At 37.9% G+C, this 24,990-nt stretch overlaps 1 protein-coding gene across 9 annotated transcripts in view; it reads right to left on the bottom strand.

Annotated features, from left to right (window-relative positions):
• Window positions 1-678: 678 nt before the first annotated feature.
• CLEC16A (C-type lectin domain containing 16A) overlaps window positions 679-24,990 on the bottom strand; it is a 227,408-nt gene continuing 203,096 nt past the window's right edge. For 4 of the 9 annotated variants that reach the window (XM_072609193.1, XM_072609201.1, XM_072609210.1 and 1 more), the window contains 3 exons: window positions 18,259-18,420; window positions 8,998-9,117; window positions 679-5,565 (listed from right to left, as the gene is read on the bottom strand). In XM_072609193.1, coding sequence (XP_072465294.1) covers window positions 5,213-5,565; window positions 8,998-9,117; window positions 18,259-18,420 — 635 coding nt within the window. In that variant the 3' untranslated portion in view covers window positions 679-5,212. Of the gene's footprint in view, window positions 5,566-8,997; window positions 9,122-10,828; window positions 16,298-18,258; window positions 18,421-24,990 lie in introns of those variants that run through there. The other 5 variants (XM_072609236.1, XM_072609219.1, XM_072609254.1 and 2 more) reach the window with 5 other exon arrangements.

Raw genomic sequence — 24,990 nt, 5'->3', positions numbered from 1 at the left:
TTCAGGTAGTATCCAAACTTATGTGAACATTTTCTCTGCTTCTGGATTAGTATCTTTCATTCTGAAGGGCTCAAGGTACCTCATTAGCTATTTTGTACCTCTCTGATTCTAAACAAGAAAAATATGACTAAAAATTGAAGTCAGAAAGCCCTAAAGGTCTAAATAAAGCTTAACTTTACCATCTACCATACTCCATTTTATAACTTATTGTCTAACAATGTGTTCCTCATGATGTTGCTCAATCTGCTCCCTCTTATTTGCCTGTACTACAGATGGAAAATAACTTAGCACTACTTAAGTATCTTTCTTTTTGCACTTTCAGACTTTCTTATTAAAAAAAAATCCATTTTTCTTGGTACAACAAATCATTTTGCTCTGAACCTCGTTGCTAAACCTGAGGTTATTCTTGGCTATGGTAAAATAACAAAACCTGGTATCTAAAAGGATAATTTTTCAAATAATTCCATTTTACCAGCTCGGTAGACAGCTCCACCCTCCTCCTAAGAAATGATTGATAAAGAACTACCTGAAGAAAAGGCATGGGTTTCCTCCATTCTACACAACCTAGAATGACTCAGCACAGTGGGGTACTGGTTCCTAGCTCTCTGCCTTCCTGAGGAAGCCTCCTGTAACATATGAAGAAACCTCTATTATGACACAGTATAGCAGCAGACCAGATTCTCCATAACATCATTTTTATTACCAAGTTAAATTTACAAGGAAGTTCCAGTTTTCATTTCCAGCCTCATGCTTAGTACACATGAACTGTGACTCATGCCAGCAAATGCAGGTACTTCCCTAGAATGGGCCACATTTTCAGTAACATCTACAGTACCAAGATTTCCCAAATATGCTCCTCTCCAACATCTAGTATTTACATCTATTATTTAAAGGAACATAATGTATTATTACATTCACTCCAAACATTTAACATGACTTAGATTAAATATATTTATTGCCTCTAGAAAAAGATCAGAATTAAATTCTCCCTGTATCTTCATTCTTACAGTGCATCTTCAGAACTATGTGTTATCAAGTACTGTACGTCACCTTACTTAAATACGTGCATCCTACTACTTACCTGATCCTTTTTTTTGCTTGGTGAATGCTTACATAGCACATGTTGGTCACCCTCTTTAAAAAAAATGAGGTATCTCCTCCACTCCCATTGCAGTGAAGACCAAATAAAATAAGACAGACAATAAAAATACAATGTGTTTTTAAATGAAAAGCTAAATGAAATCAGTTTTCAATCTCTGCTCTATCTATAGAAATTAGTTCTGTCAAATCTGGTTCTCTGCAAATTACAATTTTTTGAAAGGCTACCACTTTGTGATATCACATTACTGTAAAAATCATAATAGCCACATGTCTGCCTCAGCAGTGACTATTGCAAAAGACAAAATCCCTTTGGCTGGCCAATTTTCCCAAAAAGCCCTAGGGCAGGGCATTGCATTTTCCTTTCATTCCCATTCCTCCAAAGAACTCGAAGCAATGAAAGCACAGGTCACTCCACCCAACATTCTTCAGAAGACCACTTAAGAAGAATTCATTACATCTGCTATCACCACAGGTTTGCTAGTTTTTAGCTACATAATCCAATTTGTTGGGAGCAGTTTGGCTGCACACCAAAACCCTGGAATTAAGCCTAACCCAAGACTAGTGCTGGTTAGATTACACACTTCAGAGAAAGCATGGGGGATCAAAGTCAAAGTGACTAATAACCTTGCCCCCCTACTCTGGCAAATTAACTTCTGTTTCCACATCAAGGGTTAGGTCAAGGGGCAAAAGAACTGCAATAGGGCTGAACGAAGGGCTGTACCTGCAATTCCTGAAGGTGATACAAAGTGGAGTTAAAAGATTTTCTGAACTGAATTCCAAGGATTTGGGTCTAGGGCCCAAACTTCAGAGGGGTCATATGACAATTCCAAAGTTTTTCCTAAGGCTATCCTATCTATCCAGTGCAAAACATCATGAGAATTTGGTCTATTAGATTTGGCTACATGATCAACTACAGTATTTGTGTTAATATGAATTAAATAATCTAATAAAACATGTGAAGTGATGTGGGAAGCAAAGATTAATTTCCACAGCAAGACAGAACCCTCATAATGACTGGCTGAAAGCTTGTAGCAATAAGAGTGGGAGCAACTGTGTGGGCCAGTCCTGCCCCCTCAGCCTCAACATCAAGCTTGCTTTTGGGTTGTGGTGTAAAGTTTGCGACTATTCTTCTAGTTTAAAACACATGAAATATGCTGCAATTCACAGGGTCCAACAAGTACTCAAGCATTCCAAAGAGTCAACACCATCTGGACAGTCTGCAACAGAGTTTAGAATACCAAGATTACTAAACGTTTTATCAGAGAACAATCATGCTCATTCCTCTTGGTGTGTGCAATACTATGGTAAAGTATATCCCAAGGTCCTTTTATTTTCATACGAGATGGTTCTTGTAAACACTGTTTTTAAAACCTAGTTCTTAAAAAAATCTGGGTCCTACCTTTTTCTGTTCATAATTACTGGAGATTGTCTGGCAGCAGGGAAGATGGCCTATAGATCCTACCAATACTTTATGTTAAACAAGTATCTTGGGAAGAAAAAAAACTGGAGGGAATAAATTAAATCACAAAAGCTGTTCAATTCAATCCAGCCTTAATTTCTTAGAATAGCTATTCCCCGAAAAGAAGGAATTTATGGGGCTTTGATAAAAGGATACAAATTGCTTTCAGTAAGAGCCAAAGTACACCAGCACCATTATAAATTCTCAAAGGTACATGGAACCAGACTGAAAATACTGAAAATCAGAGGGTCCCCCATGACCAAAGATCCCACAACTTGCAATTTCTTCCACAGTGCTCTGATAAGACAATTGATGAAACCATATCATTTCTGTAAACATGGTTCCATAGGATTTCTGGTAGGGACCACTTTCATTTTTTATTTCTGGGAAAATATTGTTATTCTTTTTTTTTTTTTAATGACAATAGCCTGGGAAAGTAGCTGTGCTTCTCTATTTTCTACTGCCAGAAAAATTAAGTACAAATAATTTAAAAAACAGAAGTATATATTTCTCAGAGGTTACTGGCTTCCAAGAGGGTAAGAGGGAAACTCCATGGGCATGAAATATATGAAATGTTGCCCTCCCTGATATACACTCATACTGCCGTAAGAAGAAAATGAGTAAACGCTGAATAATTAGCTGTTTGAGGGGGGAGGGTCACCCATTCCTTTATTCATTTATTTCCATCAATCATCTTCTGCCCTTTTCTACCTGCCTTCCCTTTCTTTGCAGGGGAACACACGATATCTTCAATAAATATGGTTTTTACTGTCTTTGCACGGGCTTTGTTCACTTCTGCTCAAACAGCGCGTTTCAGAGTGGATGTTTTCTTTATCAACGTGAGGGTCCCCCTGTTGTCACATTTCTGATTGGAGGTCTGAAGGATGAAACTAAGTGTGAGATCTATTTGGAGTGACTTGGTACCCATACTTAATTTTTTTTTTACTTCTTTATCCACTGCTTACAACTCTTCTAAATCATTCCTATTCCAGTGACGTAAAATTTGAATTTTAGCAGGTCAATAAGCTACATCAGAGAACTAGTGTGAAAGATGTTGCAAGGACATTGCTCCTCTAGTTGGCCAGGGATAGTCCGATAGCTTTGCCAAAAGTTCAGTAAATAGCAGTATAAGAATTATTATAGACACATCTGATGGACAGATTCTTCACTAAAAAGAAAGCAGTCTTTTGGTTTTACAGCTGAATGGACTGAGATGAATAATATATTAACTATTTGTGGATGGTAAACAATTTTGCTTTGTAGAAAGGTATATGTAATCTTTAGTTTAATTTTAAGTATACCAATGTGTTCATCCACACCTAAACCAAAATGTGATGTTGAAAGGATGAAAGAGGAAATGTAGAGTCTTGTATTGTTTTACAAACAAACTTGTACATTTGTACAATGGTCAAGAGGGTAGGGGGAAGAGAGCAACTGAGTCAAAACCCTCAAGACTGCAAAAACCTTGAATGTCATTACCATTGAGATTATTAGCTGGCTCTTGGATTTTTACCTCTGCGAATGAGTACATAAAACTGGTTTTATGGGCAAATTCAATAGACAAATCTCATTTCACTTGTATAAAATTATAGGAAGTCTATTTTGCAGTCCTCATGGTTTTCCACATTTCTTTCTTTGCCCCATTCAGAGATGGCAATAACTAAAGGGGATGCTCAAAACACAGTCCACATTTGGTTACAGAAAAAAGCCTGAGTAGAAGATTTCTTTGAACTTTTTATCTTTTCAAGAAAAGATGTTCTCATTAAAGAAGAAAATAGGGCTTCTTGACTATGACAAAGAAACTTACTACACCTGATATCTTCACATCCCTTCTCTGTCTGAAAAAGAATCGAGGCTTTCTAGGAAAGGGGCTTTTTCATTCAGCAGGCATGCAGAGCTGGCTTGGTGAGTAATGAAGTCATGGATGTCACTTAGGACAACGTAGCATAGCACACCTCCTTCACAGACAGCTTGGAAAAGACAGGTAAGAGCAAGATAAAAAAATCACACGTTGGACTCTTAGCATTACAAGAAATTTCAGGAATGAGGTGGTGGTGGTTTTTCTTTTTTTTAAATAAATGTTTCTAGTCTGATATCAAATGCTGAAATAAATATTATACCACTGAGACATTACTACAGTTCATCTTGTTTTGAATATCTTTTGAAAGGACCTCATCCACTGCTGTTAGATAAATCTTTTGGGTCAAGCCAAGATGAACAAAATGCAAACAGAACAACATCAGCTGAATGGACAGTTTTCTGGTGGTGGCTCGACACAGCTACAAGAGCCTTCTTTGTTCTTGGTTTTTCCCTCTTTCTGGACAAGTGTTTTGCATCTGAAGTCTAACAAAAAGCATAACGAGAATATCACAAAGGAGTTTCTTCCTTTGGCAGCAAACATGGAACAGCATCACGCAGGTGTAATTACGGTAGTCTGGAGAAACTCTGTCTTCATCAGCTTCTTCGATGCCTGGTTCTTCTGACTTACAACATGACAAATGTCAATATGAACAAAGACAGAAACAATATTTGTTAGGACAGGCTATGCCCTTTCTTACAATTCTGGCTGTTTCACAAGTATCCTTCATGTAGCTACCGTTTCGTTCCTATAGCTTTTTGCGAGGCCACAAAAACAGAGCAAAATCAACCCCATCACTGTTCAGACTGATCTGCTGGCTCATGAGGAGCAAGCTCACTCTCTGTCACTTTATAAGTTTCTGTCTGTGCGGAAGACTGAGGGGTGCAGGTAAAAGAGCGGAGGCTGTGTGGGTCAACGGGAGGAATCAGGGTCAGGGATTCCACACTAAGTGCATCTGCAGTGTCATCAGAAATGAGAGAGATGGTGGGCTGCTGGGCAGGAATCAGGCTGGGGGACAGGTTTGCAGTTTCCACTTCTGAACCCTTTCCAAGGCTCTTGCTGGACTTGGAAGTTGTAGGCATTTCATTAATAATCACCACTTGGTCAGGAAAGGTCAGTGGGAGCTGCTGGGGAGCCATGGGATCATCTAGTAGAGAAAACAAAGAAACACTTAACATGATACTATTTTTTCTATTTGAGGTCCTGAAGACTCTCTCTCTCTTTCTCTCTTTCTCTCTCTCTCTCTCTCTCTCAAAAATGATTCCCTAAAGACTGCTTGAGCCATGTGAAAAAAGTATGCAGAAAGTAGCTAAATATCTGGTGAGCAACATGCCTCTAACAATCTCTCTGTATGCTCAAAACTAAGTGTATCAAAATACTGTCTTTAGGTGTGATACAAAACTGCATTACTATGACCATAAGTATTCTGGAACTTACACATAATTACAGGTGGGTAATGCCATTATCACCACACTGAAGTGCAGAGGCATGGATGTGGGCATGCTTTAGATGTGGCTGGATCCTAGCCAGAGCACATTATTAAGAAAGCAAACTAGCTCTAATAAACTTATGGATATATTTCAAGTCTGTATAATGACCATTTCCAGAAACTAAATTTGGTGAAATTTGCTCAGGGTTGGTGTGGGAGGTCAGATTGTGAAATCACTGGGAAAAAAAGGCAGACCTAATTCTGGAGAACTTTTCAGTTTACACAGACCCTGCCCTGCGGTCAGTTTCACACTGGTACATGAGTGCTGAGTTAGCAATCAGAAAGGAACCTCTAATAGGCAAACTCCATTACTAGAGTGATTATTCTCCACTGGGACTATGGAAGACAGCCATTTCAGGGGAAAGGAGAGGCTTTCCACCTAATGAAGTTATTTGAGGAGCTGCAATTTCTTTTTGGTACTTTTCAAAATGCTGATTAAATTATAGACAAATTACCTATTTGCCTTCCACTGAGTGTTTCACGTATACAGAAACACTCAATAAGACTGGGGTTCATTTTAAATACATCTTCTAAGATTCCAGATGATGGTAATTTAAAAAACCATTATAGTGATGCAGACATTCTGTTAGGAGAAATAATTTTTGTTTATATGGATCTTCATTTCACGGATACCATTTAATTACACTGGTCATCTGGAGAAGAACCTCTAACGAGTATTATTTCTGAGGATGCACTGAGATCTTAAGGATTCAGAAATCTGTTTCAAGATGATTCCTGTTAGTTTTAATCAAAGAAAAACAAAACAAAACGAAAGCAAAAACTAAAGCTACAGCAAAAGACAGAAAGCAAAATACTGTGCAGAATGGAAACAGGAAAATCCTGATTAATATACTACTTCAAAGGAAAAAAATTTGAAATTTATCTCTGGAAGTATCAATCTACATCTTCTAATAAGACTGCCAATCAATATATGCTTGCAACCTGATTTTCTTTACAAGATTAATTTTTAAAAGAAAAAAGGAAAAATAAATGTCTTGGCTTTAGATTTTGTCTAAAAAAAGAGGCAGTGGGGCAGTAGTGAGCAACAGCAGAAAAAGTGACTCAAGGCAAAACACCAGACCAAGAAATGCTGAGCAAACACAGAACATGAATTCTGATTTCTCTGAATTTCAGCTAACTCCTTCTAACTGGTAAAGACTTGGAGGTGTCCCTGGACTTGATACCCTACAGGCTTACCGACTCTTCATTGCACATTGCTTCCCCCTAATCTGGGCTTTTTCTTGCATTGAAGACAAAGGCTAACACATGCATGATTTAGGGGCTGATAAAGCCATTTGGAAAGAGTCCCACTGTGCATGTAGGTCATCCCAACAGCAAACAGCAGGGACGCTTTGCAGGTGCAACTCTCAAAATTCTTTTTCAATGGTTTTCCTTTTGTTGAATTTTGTGTTTTAATGTAGTTTTTAGATACAAAGAAGAAAGGTAATTAGAAGTAGCAAATATCACAGACCAGATTTTTGAACAGTGTCACAAATGACGGGTTCTTTGATGACAGGAATGATAAGCAATGTTAGAAATTTGCAGGAAAAAAGTAACGATAGTTTAAAAACTGTTTTAGTCTGGAAAATGAACCTACAATTTACAGAAAAGTTGTTTTTTGCCTAAAAATCACTTCAGCAATCTTTTAAAGGAATATTCTCTTATTCTTCCCTAAACTATCATACCATTCTTAATTTTAAACTAAATATCTCCTTGATTGTGACATAGTTTAACAATACAAGGGAGAAGAAGAAGAGGAGAACTTTGTTGGGTTTTCATAAAGGAGAATGAGAACTAATTTTCCTGCCAATTACTCACATGAAGAGCACATATGTGTTTGCTGCCAGCAAGGCACCATGGTGGCTGAGGGCTTTTTCTCATTCCAACAAAGTATTACGATTATGGCCCAGGAAACACTGTATTTGTGGAAAATGCTGACCATGTGAGCAAAGGTGTATGAGACTAAGGTGTTTAGAGTCTTAGACTGAGAAATGAATTCTTAATTGGTTTTATCAGGTACATTGTACCTACTACACCACAGTATTATGCATCTTGTGGACAACTGCTAAATACTCGTTGCCTGAGGGCCCGGAATAAAAAGACTTTGATTTATTGTCCTATGACAGAAAGGCACAGAGTAGTTACATAGAAAATCAAGGAAACGACAAAGTAAGCAAGAGTGAAAAACCCAAAGGGAAGAATTTTTAAATAAAAAGAAGTCAAAATACTACCAAGAGACAAAAGAAATCATAAACTACTAGAACACAACTTAGAAACCAAATGAGAAATATAATTTGCAAAATTATTAAATATTTAAGTTCACAACAAAGGTACTAGCAAAGATTCTTGTCAATGGTCCATAATCAATCTAAATGTCTAGTATTATGAAAACTTATGTAAAAAGAGGAAAATGATAAGCATATTGATATTTGTAAGAGACATTACTGTTGTGCTAGGACTCCTACTGTTTTAATAACATTTATTACTTCAAGTACAACAAAAAAATAATTCCATAATAACACTTGACTGCTTGGTTAATTCTTCATTTTCTTTCATATGCTACCCTTTATCTCCTGACCTCCCTCCCAGAAAAAAGATCCCTAAAACAAAACCTCCACACCAAACTTGAATTGGGGTAACCCTGAAGAAATTCCATTTGGAAATTTATCTCTATTTCACAGCACATGGAATAAGCCTGCTGATGGATAGGTTTGTGCCAATCTTGATTTTGACACTGTATTTCACAGAAATGGGCATCATTCCAGGTCTGCACAAATTTAGCTTAGAACTGAGCCTGAAGTACCTCATTGGTCTCTAAGTATTTCACTCTACCAACTAGACAGAGCCAAAAAGATAATTTGATGAAAAGCTTCTACATGAAAGCTTATAAAGAGCCAATCATGATGAACTATGTTGAAGTTTAGAACGATGTTCTTAAATCATACAGCCAGACGCTTTCAAAGTTCTGCTGGCTGATGTTGTTTTAGACAGCGTGTCCCACCTGTACCTGAGCAAGTCATGATTGTTAGTATGGAAATACAGCATGGACTTAAAGGCTGTGAGCTCATGAAGTCTAATGGAGAAACCTGCCTGAATTGATTCTGCGTGAGTTGCCGTGGCAGCTGCTGCTTGAAGACCTAAACCCAGTGTCCACCATGACTGTCAGCCTCCGACAGACTGAACACTCGCCGTCGTCCTTTCCTGCCAGACCTTACTAAAGGAAAACACAGCGACAGATCATAGGAAGTCTTTAACAATGGAACAGAGAAAAGGGAAGTGGGAATGGATACAGGATAAATGTTACGATACCAACAACAAAACAGTAAGAGATGCAGTGTAACATTTGCTCATAACTGCTGGTGTCTAGCGCTATTTATGAAGTCATGCTTAGCATGCACATTAGGCGGAGCTACTGAAGAGCAAAATGACACCTAAGAAGGAACGTATCCCCCTCCAATCGGATTTCTTAACAGTATAAAGATAATGAAGCATCAGGCCTGTTGGGAAAGGAAACAAGATTTTGGATCAACAATGTTTAGTCTAGGTTGCAAAGTTCAACAGACTCAAGAAAAAAACATCTGGTGATTTTAGATGTGAACCAGCAGTTAAGAAATGATAGTTTTACAGACGGGACCGAGTAGGGAGGTGGAGCTGAGCAGGGGAGTGGGGGGGGGGGGAAGGGAATGGGCAGCCATTAATAAAGCAGACAACGATCAGAGTCACATTAAGAAAATTACAGCACTGTTCTCTGATACTAAACCATCCAAGACAGAACTAGAGGGCAGGATTCTGATAGTCTTCAGATATTATAGCAGACTGGAAGGATCTTCGAGATCACCTAAGCCAACCCCTTCCTTGGTTCAGATGTGGGAAGTGATTTGCTCAAGGTGACACAATTTGTCAGTGGCAGGGGAGCATTAGAACTGAGGTTGTCTCTTAGCTTGTGTTCTTTCCGTTATATATAATTCTTATGGGCACTTGCGTTCCCTTAAAGGATACTCAAATTAATACCTTTTAAAAAGCAAGGGCAAAATACTTCAATACAAAGAGCCTAAAGTGAAATATGTGCCATTCTAATTGTAAGAAAAGGTTAGTGACATATCTATAACAAGGGAAAATTTCATTGCCTTTAAAAGAAACAGATTCCTAAGATCTTAACCCTAAATTAATGAAATTAAGGAGTCTGAAAAGAAGCACTTTTATTTTCTGGGTGTTTCTTCTCAAAATGAAATTAAATCATATGCATCTTCACTTAGTAGTAGTCTGATTTTTTTGCTATTTTTGAAGTGAAAATTTGGATTATATTGAAACTGATGGTTCAACAGTGTGGATATAGAAACAAATCATTGACAGCCTGCAGACTCATAGTCTCCCAGGAATGACCTATGCTGACTTGTTTATATTAAGTCAAGGCCATTTCAATCTATAACTTTGTTAACATATAACTTATTTTTCAGTTCTCAACATTCACTTCCACAAGAATTTGAATTCAAAATTTTGTCCCTGTCTCTCCCCACCCCTCACCCCAGGACAGCACACACCCCATCCAACCCTTTCTCCAGTCTGTCCTCCCTTCTATTACCTAGCCTTCTTCCATCCCTCTCCCCTCTATTTTCTTGTAGGACAAAATAGATTAATATACTCCACTGCCTGTACATCTTAATTTCCAGTTGCATGCTAAAACAATTTTTAACATTCATTATTAAAGCTGTGAGTTCCATATCCTCTCCCTTCTCCCCTCTGAGAGAAAAAGCAATTCAATATAGGTCATACATGTGCAACAATGTAAAATACTTCCATAATAGTTATGTTGTGAAAGACTAACCACATTTCCCTCTGCCTTATCCTGCCCTTCATTTATTCCATTCTCTCCCTTGACCCGTCCTCCCACAATAGTGTTTGCTTCTGATTATCCCTTTCCCTAGTTTGCTGTCCCTTCTGTTATCTTCCCTCTCCTATTCCCTTCCCCTCTGCCTTCCTGTAGGGTAAAATAGATTTCCATATCCAGTTGAATGTGTGTTATTCCCTCCTTAAGTCAAATTTCCCTAGAGTAAGGCTCACTTATTTCCTTTCATCTCCCCCCTCTTCCCCTCCACTGTAAAAGCTCTTTTTCCCTCTTTTATGTGAGATGATTTGCTACATTCTACTTTTTCCTTTCTCTTACTCCTAGTACATTCCATTCAATAGCAAATTTTATTTTTTTATGGTATTCTCCCTTCCTATTCAGCTCACCTGTGCCCTCTATGTATGTATGTATGTATACACACACGCATATACATACACACACATATATACACACTCCCATGTACATATACATACGCACACACATATAATACACACATACCATGTACCCATACACACCTACATATATATATTCCCTCTAACTACCCTAAAACTGAAAAAGATCTCATGAGTTACAAATAACATCTTTCCATGTAGGAATGTAAACAGTTCAGCTTTTATGAATTCCTTAAGCCATCTCTTTCCTGTTTACCTTTTCATGTTGCTCTTGATTCTTGTATTTGAAACTTGAATTTTCTATTCAGCTCTGGTCTTTTCAACAAGAATGTTTGGAAGTCTTCTATTTCATTGAAATTCCATTTTTTTCCCCTTAAGTATTATACTCAATTTTGCTGGGTAGGTGACTCTTGGTTTTAATCCTTTCTCCTTTGACCTCTGGAACATCATATTCCAAGCCCTTCAATCCCTTAGTGTAGAAGCTGCTAAATCTTGTGTTATCTTGACTCTATTTCCACAATACTTGAATTGTTTCTTTCTGGCTTCTTGTAATATTTTCTCCTTGATTTAAGGACTCTGGAATTTGGCTATAATATTCCTAGGAGTTTTCCTTTGGGGAATCTCTTTCAGGAGGTGAGTAGTTAATTGTTTCCATTTCTATTTTACCCTCTGGGTCTAGAATATCAAGGTAGATTTCCTTGATAATTTCTTGGAAGATGATGTCTAGGCTCTTTTTTTGATCATGGTTTTCAGGTAGACCAATAATTTCTGAATTATCTCTCTGGGATCTATTTTCCAGGTCAGTTGTTTTTCCAATGAGATATTTCACATTATCTTCCATTTTCTTCATTCTTTTGGTTTTGGTTTGTGATTTCTTGGTTTCTCATAAAGTCATTAGCCTCCATCTGTTCCATTCTAATTTTGAAAGAACTATTTTCTTCAGTGAGCTTTTGAACTTCCTTTTCCATTTGGCCAATTCTGCTTTTAAAGCATTCCTCTCCTCAATGGGTTTTTGGACCTCTTTTGCCATTTGGATTAGTCTATTTTTAAAGGTGTTATTTTCTTTGGCATTTTTTTTTTTGATCTTCTTTAGCAAGCTATTGACTCACTTTTCATGATTTTCTTGTATCACTCTCATTTCTCTTCCCATTTTTTCCTCCATCTCTCTTACTTGATTTTCAAAATCCTTTTTGAGCTCTTCCATGATCTGAGAGCATTGCATATTTTTTTTTTTGGAGGTTTTAGATGTAGAAGCCTTGACTTTGATGTCTTCCTCTGATAGTATGCTTCGTCCTTCCTCATCCAAAAGGATGGAAGAGAATACCTTTTCACCAAGAAAGTCTTATTTTTTTTCCCTTTTTTGGGCATTTTCCCAGCCAATCACTTGACTTTTGAGTCCTTTGTCAAGTGGAGGTTATACTACCCTAGGTTTCAGAGGTTTTGTGCAGCTGTTCTCTGAGATATGTCTAGGAACCTGTAAGTTCTCAGTTCCTCCAAGGTAGCACAATCAAGGGAGAGGAGTTCACTCCTCTCCTGGCCTTCGCTCTGGTCTGTGACCAACTACAAGCATTTTCATCTGCTGAGAATATGCAAGTTGGATTCCCTCTCCACAGCCACCACCAGCTCCAACACATCAGCACCAGTGTTCCCCCTCACCCCAGCACTGCCAGTCAGAACTGAGACCCAGCTGCTTGATTCCCTTCGGGTCTTTAGTTTGAAGGCTCCAAAAATGGACATGGGTGCCACTGCCCTGTGGCTGGGGCCTGACTGCACTCCCCTCTTACCCAAGTGAAAGAGCTTTCTTATTGACCTTTGAAGTTGTCCTTGGCATTTGTGAGCTGAGAAATCTGGGAACCGCAGTTGCTACTCATGATTCTGCTCCCTGAAGTCTGCTCCAGTCTTGTCCATGCCGTGGGGCCTAGGCTGGGCTGTGCTCCACTCTGAGCATGGTGCGATAGATCTTTCCTGTCAGCCTTCCAGGCTATCTTGGGCTGGAAATGTTTCACTCGGTCATTTTGTGGCTTCTGCTGCTCTAGAATTTGTTTAGAGTCCTTTTTTACAGGTATTTTATGGGCTGTGGGGGGAGAGCTAGAGCAGGTCAGTCCTCCTACTCCACCATCTTGATTCTGCCCCTATATAACTTATTTTTAAAGGATTGTTTCTTTCTTCCTGTGTCTCCCATGTCATTCTTTTCATAGACATAGACATACACACACACACACACACACACACACACACACACACACACACACACACACACACACACCCCTTTACTTCTTTTAAGGAAACTTGGAGAAATTCAAATGAAGCTGCATGTTATAGCTTGACATATCTTTAAAATGAACATGATTAAAAAAGAACATGAGTTACACCCAATATCTCATTTCAGCTTCATCAAAAAGTAGATTTTTCCCTTACCTAATAAGTAGCACATTCAAAAACACATTTAAAAATCTCAAAATATGGATATCAGAAGATAGAGTATTGTTTGGACATTTAGGGAGACTTACACTTTAGATAACACTTACCTAAGGACACTATATGCTAAACCAAATCACAAGTATTAATGAAGGAAAAAACTCAGTAAAATAACTTAAGCATATTTTTAAATGCTTTATATTTATTTCTACTATTAGGTCTATTTCCCTCTTACTATGTAATCTTTGTTATTTAGGTTTCTCAAAAACTATAAAATACTATTAAAAAAAATGCAAGATGCATCTAATCCCATGCTTGTCTAAAACAGGATCAAATTAAAAGCCATTAGACTACTTATGTTTGGCCTGTCACAGATATGACTCTTGGCTTTTAGCCTAAGAAGTCAAAAAAATTAATTTCTTTAACAAGAGTTTTGCTAATCACTGACCTTTTTAGGGATCTCAAAGCACTCAGTTTAAAAGGCTGAATAGCACAGAAATTATAAGATGATAATAATTATTTTGGTGCACTGTTTTTTAATATAAAGAATTTGTAATTAGACATCTTTGATCTTAAACAGATTTTTCAGTGTTTAATCCTCCTAAGAAGTAGCATAGTCTCACTCCTAATTATAGTACAATATTTATTGCTAAGTGACTATTACATTATATCACTCTTTGATGTGATAAAGAATGAAACTGAAAAGATCTCCACTGGACTATAAGAATGTACAAGTTGATAGGACAAGTTTCCAAAAAAGATTTGTCTTCAGTTCTGAGTAATGAACTTAGAGTTGGCGCACCAGCATGTTCACAAAGAAAGACATGAGTAAATCTCAATATGTCTCAAGAAGTAATTTTCACCTTTTCCAGTTTTTGGAAAGTCAGATACTTTGTAAGACTAAAGAGTCCCAGGAACCATTCATTATACCATTATCAAGGGGGAAAGAGAATATATGACCACAACACATTATTCTGAGAACAGAAAAAACATCAAATAGCATGATTAATGTGGGCTAAAGAAGGAGAGCAATGCTGTATGAGGGCAGACAAAAACATTAGAAGGCAGACATCAAAGTCTATAAAATCATAATGTGTAGGAAGAGGATGAAAAATGAATTTGTTTCCCAAATTCTAAGATTCTAGAATAAGTGGTCCCCCATAAAGTTAGAAGGAATTAAATTTAGGACACAAGAGAAAGTGCTACTTCAAACAGCAGATAGTAGAGTTAGAAACTATAATTATGTTCAAAAAAGGTACAGCCAGGAGTGAGAGACCCATAATGCATTATCAGATACCAGATATTCTTGAATATTTAAGGTTGAGCAAGGACAAAGCACATGCTTTGGCCATAAGTGGGACAGAACCATAAGTTGTATTCACGTGAGCATTTGGTATACTATGTTCATGGAGTTTTTGCTTAAGATGAATAATTATATCAATGTTTATAGATGTTTGAGTTGACACGTTTTAGCATGAGTTTAAATCTTCAGTAAAAGATACTCTATGTTCCATTCATTTGTGCCAAACAATAAAAGGGAAAACCATTTAAGGGATTACTAATGGTCATTATCACTGGCATAAGGCTGATTTTCAAAACTTTATTTTGAATAGGTCACCATGAATGATGATCATTCCCTATGTGTATAATTCAGCTCTGAGAGATTGTTTAAGATAAGGATATACACATGAGTAACCAACATCTTGTTTGGGACACCACTGACCTACACATTCCCAGGTACCTTACTTAACAGAGTTTCAAGATAAGGGAAAACCTAGTTCTATTGAGTACTTCAAACATAACAAGAAATTGTTCAATACTCATGGGGAGTTTACTGACTCTAGGAGGCTACATAATAAACAGCAACAAAATTCATCTGATTCAGCACTGCTGCCCTCAAAAACCATTCCAACAACAATGAGCAATAGTGCAAAGAGCATTTTTCTCCCGTATAAAATGGTTCCAGCAAATGGTTGGGAGGGCTGACTGAGGTGGTGCTCTATCTGGTTTGTTACAAACTAGGCCAGTCTGACTAAAATATTGAGAAAATCACAAACCCCTTCATCAGAGGGTAGAAAGTGTGGTGGTAAAATGTTGTCATAGCTGTGGCTAAAGGTCAGAAAGCTGTACCTCTGGTAAGGATCCCAAGAACAAACTCCCTAGAAGCCAATATGGTGCCAAACAACTGGCAGAAAGACAGCCATGCCAAGAATAAGTCTTCCCTTCTTTTTGGTTGGTGGCTGTGTATTTCCCCTCTGCTGTGGTTTAGCATGACACCAACCAGATGCTGAAAACATCTTGCTATAGGGACATCTCTCCCTCTACCCTCACCTCCATAAAGAATCTGGAAAACCAATATCCTATTTTCTAAATGTAACTGAATATACCACAAGTTTAGGCCAGAAATTCTACATCTCAACACAAATGTAGCTTTTAACTTGAGTTGTTGCCAGCTTTCAGGTCTAGATTTTTACACAATTCAGAAACAGTCTGGCTCCCATGGGGTAACTTACCTACTATGCACCACACTTTCTAAATCCTGAGGTGCCTTCCGATTGGGAGCTCCTCACTGTTATCATACCCCTTTGGAAGCAGCTCATATTCTTTGTTACTTTGCTTCTAGTGATCGATGGAGAGCGAGCAGCCCGCCTGACACGTGCAGCTCTTCATCATGGAGGTGAGTCACTCTAGTTTCAGGAGAGTCAGGCAGGCAGGATTTACTTCAGTGCTTTCACTGTCGGGTCACATTAAGAATGGTGACCCAATAGATGCTTTTCCAGATACAATAAGATGCACAGAACTAAAGTATAAACTTATAAAGTTATAACCATCACTTATCAACTTAGTACTAAAGCTAGCAGAATTGTCCAGTTACTTTCACCATCAGATAGCTTAATAGCTTCTCATTTTCTAACATGAGAAAACATGATATGAAGATGGAAGAGGAGATTAGTGTCAAGGGGCTGGGAAAGACTGAGAACAAATAATGCTGGGCATCTGAGGGAAGATGGGAGACTCACACAGAGGCTATGGTAAGATGAACAATTTATATATTCTGAATCATAATAAAATGATATACTTTAATAGGTTTGGGAGCTTAGTAGCAATGTGTTATTCATTCATTCACTGAGTTTGGGAGTTCTTAACCTTTTTTATGTCACAGACCCTCTCAGAAGTTTGTTGAAACTTGTAAACCTCTTCTCAGAATAAAGTTTTAAATATATAAACTAAATATATAGGATTACAAAGGAAATCAATTATATTGAAATACAGTTATCAAAATGATAAAAAATTTAAAAAGAAATGGGTTCAGAGATCCCAGGTTAAGAACCCTAATAGTTCATACTTCTTTTATAAAATATCATAAATGTATTAGAGTTTTATACTTGAAATGTAATTATATTTATATATTTGTGACTATTAAAAATGCACAGACTGCAGTATAAGTACATGAAAAGAAAATACTGTACTTCTAATACAACATGTAAGCATTATTACAAAGCTTAACAAAGCCCAAGGCTTGTCTTTGGCTGCTTGATAAAACCAGCAAATTTCTAAGAAAACCAGGCAACAACTTATAAATCTTGAATCAGGGTTTCACCACGGTTGTTCTCAAAAGATGGTCAGTCACCTCAATCTTCAAGACCAAACTGGGTCAGGAGGGATCAGGTGCTGAATGGAGGAGCATCTAAGTGAAGTGACTTCAAGATGACCTTCCTGCTTGGCCCCTCACTTCAATTCCCAGCAGCTCTCTCAGGCTCATGAATGTCAATAGAAGATCAAGGTAATGGATGCTCAGTAAATGCTACATAGGGGGACTCTTGACAGGCTAGATACACACTGAGCCAAACAAATCATGGCACATTAACCCTTTACTGAGGATCAGGAAACCTTAAAACAACTTCAGAGAGATCAATCTGGAAACATCAGTGTGATGAAGAAGAGGCATTATGAAGCCACAAATTCATGTAACTTGACATGAAAAGATTATAGAGAGACCACACCCTAAGTGTCCTAAGAGTGAAACACAACTTAGAATCTTGTCAAATCTATTTATAAGAATATCATAATAGTATAAAAAAATCATGGCTTGATAAGAGTCTAAACATGCTGCATAGTTTCTGGACCGTAATTCCTTGGTGATGACAGTACAGGTCATCCACTGTAATATAAATTTAAAATTTAAGCACAGTATTTTAAAAAAGAAAAATATGACAAAATTCATCAAAGTTCCAAATAAGTTAACTTAGTGTACTTTCATCCTTATGGATTCCACACCCCCCCCAAAAAAAACTTTATGGTGATAATTGGGACTAATTGAGGAAGAACAAACCTGACAAACTTCATTTCCCTGTAGCTCTCTAGTCAGGGAAGAGCTGAATATGGTCCAATAATAAGCAGTAGAAGAGATTTAATCAAACTAGGTCAATCTGGAAGCAGGAGCAGCAAGTCAACAAGTACCATTCAAATTACCACAAGCAGAAAGCAGATCAATGGAAAAAGCAATCCTCTAGTGTCTATGATGATGAATATCTCATGACACTGTCTGATCTAGGGGTGGGGAGGTTCAGAGTAGAAGGGCACACTGTGCGTGAACTGGCCAGTTTCCCAAACAAAGTTGAAAATCACTACTTCACATTTTTTTTTCCTGGCCGCTACACATTCCCCATCTAGCTCATAAAAAGTATTCAATACCTGATGGGCTTTGTGCTGCAGAAGGAGTGGAAGTGGAGCTGGGTGCAACCGAGTCACAGCGCCCCGTACTGCCACTACCACTGGAACTGCCACTGGAAGGAGGAGATGATGATGGCAGGGGTGACGAACCATGCTGGTTTATACACTGGGCCACAGCAAAACCTGCAAGACAAGACCCTGAAATTCACAAGCGGAAAAAAAAATCATCCAATCTTAACAGGCAATGATGGCCTTAAGATGGACTGGGAAGGCCAAAGGGTGAGTGTTCATTTCAGCAAAGCTGCAATTCTGCAGGTTCAAGAAACAACAAAAATCACTGCTCGTTATCAATGAACAAGTTTTAAGCTCAAGGCAGTGGTCCTCTCGATTCAAAGAATATTTGACGCAACAACACTGAATCTGGACAGCTCTCTAGAGTTTGTTGTAATGATCTTAATTTAATTTAACTGTAATGACCAGTTATTTAAAAAGAAAATTCAAATGAAAATTTCCTAAAATAAACATGCTGACTTCAAGCAAGAGAACAGAGATGAATGAATACAGGAATAAGAATCACAAATTTAAGCTCCTGCTGTTGGCTCCACAGTGAATTTAGTAAAGCAGATCACACAGAGCTCTGTGTTTCAGAATATTCTTAGCAGTATACTGTGCCTTTAAGGGCACTGGTGGTAACTCTTTAATGAGGAGAGTTCTAACTCTAAAGTACTTTACCAATGTGAACCACCATATGGAAGTTTAAGGACATTTACAGGACATACACAAACCACAGGAATGAACACAAGGACTGATGACTTGATCTGCTGATGGGCTTTCAAAGGATCACCAGCCTGGTCAATTCTCAATCCAAATGCAACTTGTGGTACAAATAAAGCACAGTATCAAAAACCACAAAAAGAGTAACTGCGGAACACTCTTCACAACAACGTGAAATTTGGAATTTTAGCAGATTTAACATTTTCTATGGCATATAACTTAAACAAAATCTAAAACCAATACTTCTATTGATTTATTGAAACCAATAGTTTGATCTTTCTCCTTTTAGTACGGATATACTTTTATGCATGAATTAAGGGCTGCCTCTCTAAAAAAGAAGAGTTTTTAGTTACATGAACGTAGTAAATACAAAAAAGGAAATCTCACATGTGAAGAAGTCATTTGTAAAGAAGCAGAACATGAGTGATCATCTGTGGGCAACATATGCTTTTGTTTAGATTCCTAACAATTTCATAGTTCATTCTAATGAGTATCAAACAATTTAACTGTTAATTTGATTAAAGCAAGGACAAATCAGTGATCGCAAGATTTTCTTCATCTGATTACCATTACAGTAATATACTACGCTCATGCTGGACATGAGGCCTTTATTAATGAATGTTTTCCCTTCTGCCTGCCGTACCACTATCCTTCTTATCTGCCTATTTCAATCCTATCCATTTTCCAGTTTGCTTCACTCACAAAGCCAGCCTTTTCTAACTATTCTGTTCCACAGTGATCTCTTCCTTCTCTGGAATTAATGGCACTTACTACCTCCACCATTCAATTATGCTTAATTAATCTGCTCATAAGTAAGTGTCCTGATTCCACAACTGGAATGTAAGCTCTTAGAGAGGAGGGATGATGCCTTACTTTTCTTTTACATCCTCCCCAGGACCTGGCATGGTGCTATACTTGACTGCACTGAGTGCAAAGTACATTCTTAATATGGCTGAATATATCAATAACTACAAAATGCAGGGAAAAAATCAATTATACCTTCATAGACAGATAGTGAAAGTTGTAAAAAGAATGTTTATCAACAATTAACAAAAGTTATGAGGCAGGTAGGTCATACAACGTACAGAATACTGGGCCTGGAGATAGGAAGACCTGAGTTCAAATCCAGACTTGGACACTTACTAGCTATGTGACCGTAGGCAAGTCACTTAACCCTATTTGCCTCAGTTTCCTCATTTGTAAAATGAGCTGGAGAAGGAAATGGCAAACTACTCCAGTATCTTTACCAAGAAAACACCAAATGGTGTCATGAAGAGTTGGACATGACTGAAATGATTGAACAATAACAACAAAAGTTATAGTTAATCCTAGAAACTGTTTCAAGAAACTTTTTAGAACTTAATATAAGCATTAAAAAATGTCTAGCAATAGCACTGTTTTTCACCTCCTTGCCATTATTTATGGGTGGTTAAAGAAATTTAATATGGTTAATAACATGTGTAGAGTGGAGCCAAGATGGAGGAGTAGAAGCATGGGACATGCTTGAGCTCTCCCCCCAAAGCCCTTAAAATACATGTAAAAAAATGACTCTAAACAAATTCTAGAAAAGCAGAAGTCACAAAATGACAGAGTGAAACAGATTTCCAGCCCAAGACAGCCTGGGAGACCAACAGGAAAGGTCCATTGCACCAGCTTGGAAAGGAGTGGAGCGTAGCCCAGCATGGGCCACTCTAGCAGAGATGGGACTGGAGCAGGCTTCAGGGTGCTGAATCATGGGCAGCTGCTGTGGTTTTCAGATTTCTCAACCCACAAATACCAAAGATAGCTTCAAAGGTCAGTGAGAAAGCTCTTTTACCTGTGGAGAGGGGAATGTGATCCTGCCCTAGCCCTAGTTGTAGAGTGGCAGCAACCACTGGCACAGCAGCAGCCACTTCTGGAGCTGTTGGCCTACAAACCCTGGGGGAACCAAGCAGCAGATCTGGGTCTCAGTTCTGAGTGGTGGTCCTGGGGTGAGGAAGAGCAATGGAGGGGCAGAGCTGGTGGTGGCTGTGGAGAGGAAATTCTACTCGCAGTTCCAGGGTAGAAAAGAGCACTTGAGGTTGCTCACAGACCAAAGCACAGGCCAAGGGAGGAGAAAACACCTCTCCTGTGATTATGCTACTTTGGAGGAACTGAAAACTTACACATCCTTACAGATATCTGGGAGAACAGCTGTACAAAACCTGTGAAGCCTGGGATAGTTTACCCTCCACTTCACAAGGGACTCAAAAGTCAAGTAACAGGCTGGGAAAATACCCAAAAAGGGGAAAAAATAAGACTACAGAATGGTTACTTTTTTGGTGAAAAGGTATTTTCTTCCATACTTTCAGAGGAGGAAGAGAAAAGCATACAATCAGAAGAAGACCAAAGCATATAACTGGAGGAAGACAGCAAGGTCATACATCCAAAGCCTCCAAAAAAATGTGCAGTGGTCTCAGGCCATGGAAGAGTTCAAAAAGGATTTTGAAAATCAAGTAAGAGAGGTGGAGGAAAAACTGGGAAGACATGAGAGTGATGCAAGAAAATCATGAAAAATGAGTCAACAGCTTGCTAAAGAAGACCCCCCCCAAAAAAATGCCGAAGAAAATAACACCTTTAAAAATAGACTAATCCAAATGGCAAAAGAGGTCCAAAAAGCCAATGAGGAGAAGAATGCTTTAAAAACAGAATTGGCCAAATGGAAAAGGAAGTTCAAAAGCTCACTGAAGAAAATATTTTAAAAATTAAAATGGAGCAGATGGAAGCTGATGACTTTATGAAAAACCAAGAAATTATAAAACAAAACCAAAAGAATAAAAAGATACAAGACAATGTGAAATATCTCATTGGAAAAACAACTGAACTAGAAAACAGATCCAGGAGAGATAATTTAAAAATTATTGGTCTACCATGATCAAAACAAGAGCCTAGACATCATCTTCCAAGAAATTATCAAGGAAAACTGCCCTGATATTCTAGACCCAGAGGGTAAAAAATAGAAATGGAAAAAATTCACTGATCATCTCCTGAAAGAGATCTCAAAAGAAAACTCCTAGGAATATTATAGCCAAATTCCGGGTCAAGGAGCTAGAAAGAAACAATTCAAGTATTGTGGAAATACAGTCAGGAAAACACAGGATTTAGTAGCTTCTACACTAAGGGATTGAAGGGGTTGGAATATGATATTCCTGAGGTCAAAGGAGATAGGATTAAAACCAAAAATCACCTACCCAGCAAAACTGAGTATAATACTTCAGGGGAAAAAAATGGAATTTCAATGAAATAGAGGACTTCCAAGCATTCTTGTTGAAAAAACCAGAGCTGAATAGAAAATTCGAGTTTCTTTTTTAAATTTGTTTTCAATGTTCTACAATCACTTCCATGTATCTTAGATTTTTGCCCTCTCTCCCCCTCTTACCCCCCTACCTCCCAACTCCCTCCCTGAGAAGGCAAACAGTTTTATATAGGTTCTACCCATACAATCTTATTAAATACATTTTCACCTTAGTCATGTTGCACAGAAGAATTAAAATGAATGAGAGAAATCATAAAACAAACCAAAACATAATACAAAAAAAAATGATCTGCTTCATTCTGCAACTGAATTCCATAGTTCTTTCCCTGGATGCAGAAGGCATCTTGCCTTAAGAGACCATTAAGAATTATTTAAGTCCTTGCATTGCAATGAAGTACTAAGTCTAACAGAAAAATTCCTCACACACTGTGGTTGTGGCTGTGTACAAAGTTCTCCTGGTTCTGCTCCTTTCACTCAGCATCAGTTCATGTAAGTCTTTCCAGGCCTCTCCGAAGTCTTCCTGTTCATCATTTCTTATACTACAATAGTATTCCATTACATTCATATACCACAATTTGTTCAACCATTCCCCCAGTTGATGGGCATCTCTGTGATTTTCAGTTTTTGGCCACCACAAAGAGAGCTGCTATATATGTTTTTGTACGTGTGGGACCCTTTCCCATTTTTATGATCTCTTGGGGATACAGTCCTCGAAGTGGAATTGCTGGTCAAAGGTTATGCACATTTTTGTAGTCCTTTGGGCATAGTTTCAAATTGCTCTCCAGAATGCTTGGATCACCTCACAGCTCCACCAACAATTCGTGTTCCAACTCTCCCACATCTTCTCCAACATTTATCATCTTCCTGTTTTGTCATGTTAGCCAATCTGATAGGTATGATGTGGTACCTCAGAGTTGTTTTGATTTGCATCTCTCTGATTAATAGTGATTTCATATGACTATAAATAGCTTTAATTTCTTCCTCTGGAAACTGCCTATTCATATCCTTTGACCATTTATCAATTGGGGAATGACTTGTATTCTTGTACATTTGACTCAGTTCTCTATATGTTTTAGAAATGAGACCTTTATCACAGACATTAGTTGCAAAAATTCTTTCCCAGTTTTCTGCTTCCTTCCTGACCTTGGTTGCACTGAGTTTGGTTGTGCAAAAACTTTTCAGTTTAATGTAATCAAAATTATCCATTTTGCACTTCATAATGCTTTCTATCTCTTGTTCAGTCAAAAATTCTTCCCTTCTCCATAAATCTGAAAAATATACTGTTCCTTGCTCCACTAATTTGTTTATAGTATCAATCTTTATACCTAGATCATGTACCCATTTGGACTTTATTCTTGTGTACAGTGTCAGGAACTCCTCTATGTCTAGTTTCTGCCACATTTGTTATCCAATTTTCCCAGCAATTTTTGTCAAACAGTGAGTTCTCATCCCAGAAGCTGGGGTTTTGGGGTTTAGCCAAGAGTAGATTGCTATATTCATATACAAGAATTCAAATACAAGAATCAAGAGAAACATGGAAAGGTAAGCAGGAAAGAGAAGCCATAAGGGACTTATTAAAGTTGAAGTGTTTACATTCCTACATGGAAAGATGTTACTTGTAACTCATGAGACTTTTTTCAGGATTAGGGTAGTTAGAGGGAATATATATACATATAGATACACATGTATGTATATGTAGGTGTGTATGGGTATGTATGTATGTGCATGTATGTATATGTACATGGGTGTATGCATGTATGTATATGTATGTGTATACACACACACACACATAGAGGGCACAGGGTGATCTGAATATGAAGGGTGAAATGTACTAGGAGCAAGAGAAAGGGAGGAGCAGAATGTAGCAAATCATATCAAATAAAAGAGGCAAGAAAGAGCTTTTACAGTGGAGGGAAAGGAGACACATGAAAGGGAATAAATGAGCCTTACTCCTATGGGATTTGGCTTAAGGAGGGAATAACAAACACTCAATTGGATATGGAAATCTATTTTACCCTGCAGGAAAGCAAGTTAGAAGGGGATAGGAGAGGGAAGATAATAGAAGGGACAGCAAACTGGGGAAAGGGATAATCAGAAGCAAACACTATTGCGGGAGGACATGTCAAGGGAGAGAATGGAATAAATGGAGGGCAGGATAGGACAGAGGGAAATGTAGTCAGTCCTTCTAAACATAACTACTATGGAAGTGTTTTACATGGCTATACATGTATACCCTACATTGAATTGATTGCTTTCTCAATGAGGGTGGGTGGGGAGGGAGAAAGGGAGAGAATATGCAACTCAAAGCTTTAATAATGAATGTTAAAAAATTGTTTTTGCATGTAACTGGGAAATAAGATGTGGAGGCAATGGGGTATAGAAATCTATTTTGCCCTACAGGAAAATAGAGGGGAGGAAGATGGAATAAGGAGGGGTAACAGAAGTGAGGACAGAATGGAGGAAGGGGTAGATGGGGTGCATCCCCTGGGGTTGGGGATGGGGAGAGATGGGGAGAAAATTTTGATTTCAAATTCTTATAGAAGTGAAAGTTGAAAACTAAAAACTAAAAACTAAAAAATATATGTATAAAGGAAGAAATTTTTGGGATGAACAGTACAGAGATTATCTGGTAGCAATGACTGATTGAAATAAATATTTAACCCAATATTATCAGATTTTATCAGATCTTATTATCATATTATTTT

Source organism: Notamacropus eugenii, chromosome 1 (genome assembly GCF_028372415.1).
Source record: "Notamacropus eugenii isolate mMacEug1 chromosome 1, mMacEug1.pri_v2, whole genome shotgun sequence".
NCBI classification, from domain to species: Eukaryota; Metazoa; Chordata; class Mammalia; order Diprotodontia; family Macropodidae; genus Notamacropus; species Notamacropus eugenii.
The sequence above is the reverse complement of the archived record's forward strand: the minus strand, read 5'-3'. Positions and strand labels throughout refer to the sequence as shown.